Source organism: Panthera uncia, chromosome B4 (genome assembly GCF_023721935.1).
Source record: "Panthera uncia isolate 11264 chromosome B4, Puncia_PCG_1.0, whole genome shotgun sequence".
Lineage (NCBI taxonomy): Eukaryota > Metazoa > Chordata > Mammalia > Carnivora > Felidae > Panthera > Panthera uncia.
Genome location: NC_064809.1, coordinates 5,437,248 through 5,447,481, shown reverse-complemented (window position 1 = coordinate 5,447,481; position 10,234 = coordinate 5,437,248). Strand labels below are relative to the sequence as shown.

At 55.6% G+C, this 10,234-nt stretch overlaps 1 protein-coding gene across 4 annotated transcripts in view; it reads right to left on the bottom strand.

Moving 5' to 3' along the window:
* Nucleotides 1-10,234, bottom strand: part of PFKFB3 (6-phosphofructo-2-kinase/fructose-2,6-biphosphatase 3) — a 952,670-nt gene that overhangs the window by 872,009 nt on the left and 70,427 nt on the right. For 2 of the 4 annotated variants that reach the window (XR_007456894.1, XR_007456893.1), the window contains exon 15: nt 6,979-7,487. Coding sequence is in view for 2 of the 4 variants with exons in the window: in XM_049626795.1 (XP_049482752.1) it covers nt 7,443-7,487 (45 nt within the window). In the remaining 2 variants the exon portion in view is untranslated. Of the gene's footprint in view, nt 1-4,821; nt 7,488-10,234 lie in introns of those variants that run through there. The other 2 variants (XM_049626796.1, XM_049626795.1) reach the window with 1 other exon arrangement.

Here is a 10,234-nt window from a genome sequence, read left to right as displayed (position 1 = left end):
GGAGGGGAAAACACAGAACCTTAGACACTGGATATCTGGTCTTCAGGGCTCTGCAATCATCCTGAATCACAGCCCTTTGAAGAAAATCTATTCATTTAAATGCCCACAGACCTCTCCATAGCCCCAGGATACAAAAGCCTGCTTGCTAAAATTAACACGCGACTCAGTCCCCGTCTTGTGGTTGGTGATTCATCCAGCCGGGCCTGGCTCAGCTGTGTGGTTCTTAGGCTGCGTGATTTGGCAGTCTGACCAATGTAGGCTTACCCCCAGCTGTGGCTGGGCAAAACCAAGCAGGATCGTTAAGTTCTCCTGGCCTCAGTTCCACATCTGCGAAGTGGGTATAACAATATCTATGTTGCATTTAAAGCACCCGGTGCTATTAGACGAATAGCTACCATTTCGGTACTTACTCTGTGCCAGAAACTGTCAAGGTCTCTTCACTTCTAAGATTGAATCCTCACAAAAAGCCTGAAAAGTAATTATGGTATTTCTTCACTTCTAAGGAGAATTTTTGTCTTCATTTAACACATCCAGAAGTTGAACTGTGTCTCGCATCGGATGTACGTATGGTTTGTTCTATTTTGCGTGAAAACTTAACAAATCAGTGGTGAATCTTATAATAAAAAAAAAGTGGTATGAACATCCCCGCTTTACGAACAGGAAGCAAGTTAAAAAACATGACAAGTAACTTGTCCAATGCCACGCATCTAGAACGTGGTGGGACAGTCGGACGGACCTGGGACCATCCGTCTCCAAAGCCTGGGGGTGCCCCATCAATTCGTGGCTGGCTGCCTCCCCTGGCCCCAACCCCTGGATTCTACCACACAGCCAGGACTTGGAAATGAGCTGAGTCCCCCACCCCAGGCCTTAAGAGCCGCCTCTGCCCCTTTCCTCACCAGATATAGTTGCCAGAACAAACAGGTGAGATGTCTTTAGACCAGTTCAACTGACATGTCCAAAGTAGTATGTCCCTGATGCTTGCGGCTTAGTTAAGGCCTCAGGGAACCGAAAACGGACAGCTTACCTGTACCCCCACCCACCCACCCACCCACCCCCAGCATCGAGGATTCGTCGACGATGCCATGTCATGAAGTTTGTTTTTTTTTTTTTAACATTTGTTTTGAGAGAGAGAGAGAGCAGGCGTGTGCAGGGGAGGGGCGGAGAGAGGGAGACAGAGAATCCCAAGCAGGCTCCACACTGTCAAGGTGGAGCTGGGGCTCCGTCTCACGAACCGTGAGATCATGAGCTGAACCAAAACTAAGAGTCAACTCTCAGCCAGCTGAGCCACCTAGGCACCTCCCTTTTTGGGGAGCACGTTATACACGGGGGACACTTCCCCGCTGAGCCCACCCTGATCCCTACTACCATCCCGTATCTCCCCCAACCCAGCCGGCCCCAATCTGCACTTCACCCCGTGCATTGAATCTTACGCGGCCAACGATCCCTGTGCGTGAAAGAGATGAGGCTTCTGCCATTGGCAGCCAGGCAATTGAGTATCTCCAAAGACGTCTCCCCGGGAATGTGCAAACGATCCTCTTTAGTCCTAAGTGGCAAAAGTACCACGTTTTGAGGTGCCTCTGTTGTCTCTATGGGGGTTCTCTTTTAGTACGGTCTTAGGAGTATGTCCGAACCTGCAGGCTGAGAAACCAGTGCCTTTATAAAGATTACCTGGGCCATCGATGCATTGACTGTAAAGCCTGCTCACATGCTGAGAAAATCTTGATTTAAACCCACTCATGCTGTGTTGAAAAAATGTGAGCTCAAAATGAAGTGTTTAAAACAACCTTCATAGCGTTAACTCCACCAGACTTCAGTTGCCCTGTCTTTAGTCTAAAAGATCGCAGGGGCACCTGGACGGCTCAGTCGGTTAAACATCTCTGACTCTTGGTATCGGCCCAGGTCACGAGCTCACAGTACGTGAGTTCAAGACCTGCATTTGGGCTCTGTGCTGACCTTGCAGAGCCTGCTTGGGATTCTCGCTCTCTCTGACCCTCCCCTGCACTCTCTCTTAAAATAAATAAACATAAAAAGAAAATAAGATTGCAAAGGTGTGGGGCAAAGATGAAATAAAAGCCTTTGGGAATCTAGGAGAGTCTGCACATTTTTCTGATCACTCTGGATGGGTCTCCAATTTGTATTTTAGGATAATTAGGATAACAGATTTGTTGCAAAATTTCTCAGCGTGTTGCTTCCCTTCTGCTCACAACGTTGTTAATGACTTTGAAGTTAAAATAGTTACATTGTGGAATCTCAGTATTTCCTTTGTGGTTTATTTTACTGCCTTTAAGCTGGACTTTTGTCCACCCAATATTTTCTTCTCCTTTTCAACAGTTTGATCCTTTTTGAACACTGAGGTCAAAATGGATAGTGCAATGCTATGATCTAATTAGCTTCTTCTCAAATAGCGGACTAATTTTCCCAGTTCTGTTTACTAAAATATCCCGTTTATAAAAAATATCCCCAACGATGCTGGCGAGAAAAATGTTAAATGAGCCAAGGGCAGAGGGAGAGGAGAGTCGGGCTGGCTGGAGGCTCCCACCAGCGGGTCTGGACTGCAGGTGGGAGCCTCCAGCATAAAGAATGCAGGTGCCAGGGCACTTGGGAGGCTCAGTCGGTTAAGATCCGACTTCGGCTCAGGTCACGATCTCACAGTTTGTGAGTTCGAGGCCCACATCAGGCTCTGTGCTGACGGCTCAGGGCCCGGAGCCTGCTTTGGATTCTGTGTCTCCCTCTCTCTCTGGCCTTCTCGGGCTTGCACTCTCTCAAAAATAAATAAAACGTTAAAAAGAATTCTTTTTAAAGAACGCAGGTACCGCCCTGCCTTGCTGACAGCAAAGCCACCAGCTGCTTTCTCACCGTGAGCCCCTCCAAACACCCTCATGCTCGCTCCCCACCCCTCGCTGGCCGCCCACCTTTCTGGCCCAGTGCTATCTATCTGCTGCCTCTTGGAAGTGCCAGTAAAATTCTTGGAGGAACTTCTGCCAAGACAGATTTGGGGCATGACCTGGGGATTTCGGAAATCTGGGCCTGACGTGCTGCTGCTGCTGCTGCTGCTGACTCCTCTGGAGACCCTGACCACCTGAGCAGCAGCCGAGCACCGCAGGGAGCACGTGGGGAGGGCCAGCCCATTCTCCCGGCCCGACGGGCAAGCAGCTTTTAAAGCCCACCGGACGCCTCACCTGTTGCACTGCTAACTCCCGTTACCGTGGAAAGACCCCGGCCACGTGGAGGTGACATTTTACAGCGGTTAAAGCCACAAGCTTGAGAGTCCCAGAGACCTGGATCGGAACCACTAAAACCGGCCTGCCACGCTCAGGGCTAAGTTGCTTTCCTTCAGGGAGTCTCATGTTCTTTATCTGCAAAACGGGCCTGGCAACAGCAGGTTAACTCCCAGGGCGCCCCGAAGGATCACTGAAGATCATTAACTCGATATTTATTTAGTCTTGTAGCTGTTAGTACTTAGCACAATGACTTTATCTGCTACAGGGGAACTCCTGCTCTGGCTTTCAAGGTACAAAGAGCCACAGGGTGTCTGGCTCACGTCGGGGACCCAGTGAGCGAATCCATTTCCTTCTGGCATCCACCGTCCTGCGGCTTCCTGCCCCTCTCCTCCCCCTGACTCACCCACCTGGTCACCCTCTCGTCAATATTTATCCAGTAATTATAGCTCTGGCCCAAGGTCACACACAGATGGATCTCAGAGTTTGCCCAAAAGGTCACGACACCTGCGGACTCTCGTGACCCAGCAGGCCCGGGTTTTGAAAACGTGCACACATCCTCCTTCAGGACGGCCTTCTAATCTCCTGGGGCCATAACCTGAGAGACTGGCCCGACCTAGGGGTGAAGACCCACATCTGCGAAGGCCACGTCTCCAAGCCCTGCACCCAACGCACAGCGAGCGCTGAAACGTGGGCTCAGAACTTGAGAGCCCAGCCCGCACGGGGGTGTTCGCACCCCAGTCACCGGACAAGGCCCTTTACCCAAATGCTCTGCCCACCATGCCGGTTACAGAGAACCTCGGGAGTCGTTTCAAATGGAGGTGCCCAACTGCCGACTCCTGCTCTCTTCGCACCTGGGGCGGAGAACGCGTCAGGGACGCGCAAAGACGAATTTGGGAGAAGGGCTATTTCTGGAGTCTTTAACAGTGGGGCCCGTGGAGGAAAACTCGGACCCGGTGAGGGCACTGCTGGTCGCCAATCCTCTGCCTGAAGGAAATGCTCCGGGCTCTCGTTCAGCCCTCAGCCTGGTCTGCGAGCGTCCTCATCGGTAGGCATGAAGGTGCGGAAGGAGAGTAACTTGCTCGAGGTGTGGCAGACTGGTCCTAGACGTGGACCGAGTGTTTTCCCCCAGCAGAAACCGGAAAGGGGCTGGGGTGGGGGGGGGATGGTGGAAGGAACCCGGAACCTGAAACACAATGGCTTCCTGTAATCCGCCCAGGGCCCGTCCCACTGGGCGATGCTTGTGTAAGAGACACCGCTGCCGTTCAAAGGGCTGAGGGGGAAAGGACACGGGGTGAAGGGGATGCGAATTGCTGGGGCGCTCTGCCTGCGGTAATGGGACATCCACACGGGGGTATGCACTGGCCAAAACCCGTGCAACCAGAGGGAGCCCTAGTGTTCACCACGGATTCTAGTCAACCGTAACGCATCGATGCTGGCAATCAGTACTGGCACGTCCTGTTTAAAGATGACAGGGCTGGCGGGTCGGTCAGGAGCCCAGCGAGAGCCACCCAGTGCGTTGACCACAAGTGTCAGCTGAAGACGTTTCTTCCCGCCTCCCCCCTCCCACCCCCCAGAAAGGACCAGGGGCGCACTTCATCAGCGTATTTCAATCAGGTATTTTATTGTTCTGGCAACTGCAAAATATACAAATTTCTGAAAAGCATCCCCTGTTTGAAAGCTGGCACAGCGTCATCCCAGGTCATTAATTCAGACAACTATACAGAACACAGAGAAGTCATGAGTCACACGTAAAAGGCCCCCCAAAACCAACCACGGAACTATACCCAATCTATACAGCTTTCTATTTTCAGGCTCCCTTATACATATTAAATAAATAAATAGCACATCTGCTATCAAAATAATAAAAAAATAAATTTCAAGTATTACAAACGAAAAACATCATTGGTGCGGCCGTTCCTCTGCTGCCCGCAAATGACGAGCTCCGCCCACGGTCTCCGGACAGAATGAGGAGAAGGGGAAACCCACCCACAAACAACTATGCCAAGTGAACAAAATTGGTCCCAGGTGGTTTTCGGGGGGCCGGGGGGGGGGGGGGGGGGAGAGGCCATAGTCAGAGTGGCAGGAGCCCGGTGAGTGCAGGTCAAACACGTCCCCCAGCTGGCGCCTCGAGTCCGATCACGACTTTCAGTTGGGCAGCCTTCTGCAACCTCTGAGGTCTCACTCCTCGTCCGCTGGCACGTTCTGTCGCCTCCTCTAGGCCCCGACAAACGCGTGTGCAGGATGTTCGCTTCGGTGGGTACTGACCTCAGCAGCTGGAGGCGGGCGGGGCACCCACACCCACACCCAGCCCCGCGAGCATCATCGGCAGGAAGGGTCAAAGCTCAGCGTGGGCTCCGACAACCGGTGGGAAAAGGAGGCCAGAGAGAGGGACACGTGGAAGCCGTTTCGCAAGAGCTGGGCTGCCAGGGAGAAGACCAACCCACAAGCACACGCTTGTGCCCGTGCACACTCGCCACCCGACGAGACTCAGTTGGCAGGAAAGGGAAAATAGCCCTTCTTCGGTTACACAGGAACAGAGATGTTACATATCCTCGGGCACGGTGCCCGGCTGGGGAGGAGGTGGGGGGGAGGGGGCGGGTTTTGGTGTGAAACCCACGAACTTGACCGCAGGGCATCTACAGCACATCCCAGTTTCCCACTGAACCCCAACCAGAGAAACACGCGTTGTCCGGTGCCCTCTCCGGATGTCCAAGGCCCCACAGCCGCGCTCCCAGAGCCTGTCCCGTAAGACAAGAGGGGGCGAGACCGTCAGGCTCAAAAGCAGAGGGCAAGCAAGGGAAGCGACCTTTGCCTCCAGCTTTGAGAGGTCCTTCAAAGGGTCGCTTGGACAAATCCTACGCCGGAGTCTCCAAATCGTTCTGTCTGGGCCTCAAGACGCCTCCTTTTCCCCAGGACGTGGAGGCAACGAGGAGAAACCAGGAGGCAGAAACTACAGGTATCTAGAACCACACGTCTCCCTGCTGTGAGCCACCCCAAAAAGATGCCACAGGTGCCACGAACACCAGCGAGGACACCGTCTTCTTCGGACTTCGCAGCCACTGGGCACCCGCTGGGCGTAGGGCAGGTGTTCCACAAAAACAAGCAGGACTGAGCTCAGTCCTCAGTCCTGCCAGGAGACCACAGGCAGCCTCCTGGAGGAAGTGGCTGCAAGTGAGGTCTCGGCTGGGCCACCGTCCCCACCTGGGAAGCACAGGGAGGTGACGAACATCCTGGAGGAAGGAGGTGACCCTTGATCATCTCTGTGCCACCATCCGGGTCAGCCTGGCAATGATCCACATGACTTGCTCTCTGGCTGGTTTCCTGGGTCCCTCCGAGCTCCCCATGGCACGGGCGCACCCGACTCCCCACGTTCTTTCCGAGCTCCAGCCCCCACGGGCACAAACCCCAAACATGTAAGTTCGTGGAGAGAAGGTACAACCTTCAGGTCCCGCCTTCTGCCGTTGAAAAAGTGCAAAAGCAAGCAGCTCCAGGGGGGGGCCTGGGGCCCAGGCGGGAGGGCAGAGACGGCAGAGCTCCCTGGGGGGGGTGAGGCCCCGGGACTGTTCCGGCAGAACCTTTCCTTTTGCCTGCACGGCCACACTGTGCGTGAGTCACCCTCTTCCGAGGCAGGACGCAGACCCGGCAAGCTGTGGACGCATTGCACGGTGGCTCAGAGCCTTCACCCTCCTCCTCCGGGACCGGCCCCAACCCAGCACGTGCCCGAGTCCTGCCCTCACGAGGCAACGTCCGGGGCCACGACTCACAGAAGAGCCTTGTGACAGTTTTCAACATCCCTTCTTCTTCAGCAACTAGACCCCCTTCGATTTTAGGATTCTGGGGCCCGTGTCCTCTCCCCAGGCTGGGAACATACCAGATCAGGATCACAGAAACGAAACAAAACAGAAGAGCCTGGAGGCCACCGTCCCCTCCTCAGGGCCCTCTCTCACCTCTTCCACCGCTCATTGTCCTTTCCGAGCCTCGTGGGGGGTCAGCGAGGCTGGGGGCGGGGGGGGGGGCGCCAGCGCGGGGTGCGCACACGGGAGGGGCCTCCTGGGGTCTCAGCTGCCGTCGGGGGCACGGTTCTGTCTGAGCGGCGGGCCCCTCTTCTACACCACCCACCCTGTTCGGAAGACGTCCTGGGGATGGCTGGCCTCGGGCGGGTGGAAAAGCACTAAGGAAAAGCTGCAGGAACAGAACTGGCACGGAGCCGACGGGCCTGCCTCAGTGCATCCTGGTGTCGATGCCACTCTGGGTGCTCTTCATGTTCTGTTTCCAGAAGAGAGGGGCGAGGAAGGGGAGTTAGCATTTCCTGTCGACTAGGCTTCTCAAGACCAAAGCCATGCATGTGAGACCGCCCACCTCCCCCAGACAGAAAAACACAACCCTGGATGGGCGTCCTCACCAACTGGGCAGAAGAAAGCCCAGGGAGGCTCCGGGAATGTGGCGGGGGTTAAGCCCAGAGCTGCCCAGGGGGAAGGGCCTGGCAAGGCCGGGGGAGGCCAGGCATCTGCCTCTAGATGGGGAAGGAGGGTGGGGTGGCCCTGGCGGGTCAGAGCTCTGGGGAGCACTGAGCGCCAGCACCTAAGGAAGCCTCCAGGGCCTGGCCCTTTCGCATCTCGAGATCGCCCCCGCCCACACCCAGGGCCCTCCTGCTGCCCGCGGCCGGGCAGGGGACGAGCCGGGACTCTCCTCCCAACGGGGTTCAGGTAGACCGTAAGCTCCAGCCCCCAGAACCCACATTCTAGGAACATGGGCTCAGCAGCTAGAACACAGGTGCCCTGGGCTGAGTGGACGTCACAGGGGAGGACCCAGGCAGAGAAGGCAGGTGTCACTCACTAAAGCTCTCTTCCTGTTCCAACAAAAGCAATCTTGGCCACAAGTCCCACCCCTGAGAAGCTGCCAGAATCAAAAACCCCTTAAAAATGTTCTTTGGGGTGGTGGCTGACTCTTGATTTTGGCTTAGGTCACGATCTCATGGTTCCTGAGTTCGAGCCCCACGTCGGGCTCTGTGCCTGGGATTCTCTCTCTCCCTGTCTCCCTGCCCCTCCCCTGCTCACACTCTCTCTCTCTCAACGTTAAAAAAAATAGTTTTTCAATCGGCTGGGAACAGATGACAGCTGCCACTGCACAGCAGCGGGCTCTCTGCCTGACTTGAATCCGCCGCAAAGAAAGGAAACACCACTTTTATAAGTGTTCTTTCCCTCCCTGTGTCCACCAAGACGGTCTTAAAGGGACAGGGTGAGGGGAGCGTGGACGCCGGACACACACATATGCAGGATCATGGCAGCCCATTCCCCTCCAGGCAGAACCAAGGGCCCACCGTGGGGAAATCTCTAGGGACTCGCAGAACCCGCACTCAGACCTGAGCCCACTCTCAGCCCGACTCCGCCCAGGCCACCCGACCCTCCAGTCACGAGCACATCAGACAGTGTCTGTGAGTGGGGGTCTCCCAGGAGGACCCTGTGGCCTTGCACCCAGTCTCCCCCGATGGGGTCAGAGCCCGGGATGCTGCCAGATCCCGCTGCACCTGCCGGCTTCAACCCACCCTCAGACATCTCGCGCCCAAGGCTCCGAGCACCCACGGATGATAGATGCAACAATGACACTGGGGACCACGTCACGTCACTCACTCATGGTGCCCTGGCTCAGGCCACACGGAGGGGAAGGAGGGAACGAGAGAGAGAGAGAGAGAGGACCTCGAGACAATGGTGCTGCTCTTGAAAGACACAAGTCGTCCGGCACGGGTGTATGAGTCACATACTGCACGATGGCCCGTCGTCACACAGACCAAGATGCCCTGACAGGCTGAGATGCCATGACTCGGGGAGATGCAGAGGGGACAGAGAGGGGCATGCACCGAGCCATTTACCTTTCCAAGGTTAGTAGGGAGAAAACTTTGAGAAAATGTGACAAACAGTTCGTCTTTCAAGCATAGTGGGGGGAAGGGAAGAAACATGTCGGAAAAGAAAAACAAAACAAAACATTTTTAGTACTATCTTCTTTTCAGTGCGCATTTGAAACTTAAAAATCAAGGATGGCCGGATGGTCTGGTGGCCGGGAGCACTAGTGTGGCCCCCCAGGGCGCTGCATCCATCCGGGCTGTCGTCACTGATGGTGACAGTTTCACCATGAAGCCACGATTGCTGGTGTCCTCAGGCCACAACCCGTAAGCCCCCAGGGGTGCCCCACACTCCCCAGGCTCCCGGTGCTCCTGCTACTCAGGAGAAGAAATCCTACTGGCCTGTGTGGAAGGGACGGCGGGGGGGGGGGGGGCATCAAAATACAGAGCAAGTGCAAGCCCAGGGGCCTCGGGCATCCCCCCAAAGTTCAGGGCACTACCTCCCCCACGATAACGACTACACTCCGCCAGACCCTGAGTACGCACTGGGCACTCCGCTAAGTGCTACGTGTATCCTCTCCTGATCAAAAACACCTCAAAGTGTCACCGCCCTCACCTTACAGACAAGGAAGTAGATGTGCCAGAATTGCGTCACCTCGCCCAGAATTCTAAAGAGGGAGGGTAGTAAAACCGAGACCCAAGCCCGGCTCAGTTCGATTTTAGTGGTAAGGTGTGGGGCCTGCAATCCCAGACACGGGCCCACGCTCCCAGGCTGGGCTGGATGCTGGGACCCCAGAGTGGCGTGGCGGGTCCAGAGGAGACATTTCTGCTGAACTGGAGGCATTCTAGCCGGAAGCACTATTAGCCACAGAGACAGGCAAGGTCAACCTCGGAAGGTGGGGGGATGTGCCTGAGAGGACCCTCCCAGCAGGAAGAGCTCTTTCCTGGCAACATCAGGCCACGGCCCAAAAAGAACAGAATATGCACAGAGGCAAAAGCGGAAGGCTCCAAATCCAAAGGCCCGTTTTCACCAAGGGGAACTCTTGATCTAGACGCACTCCGTGTTCTACGCCTGGCTTCAAGGAGGTACCGGACATGGGGCGATTCGTCTTTAAGACTGAGTTTAATGGACAGTTACACACCCAGCCGTGGAGGGCGGCTGCATGGGGACCCT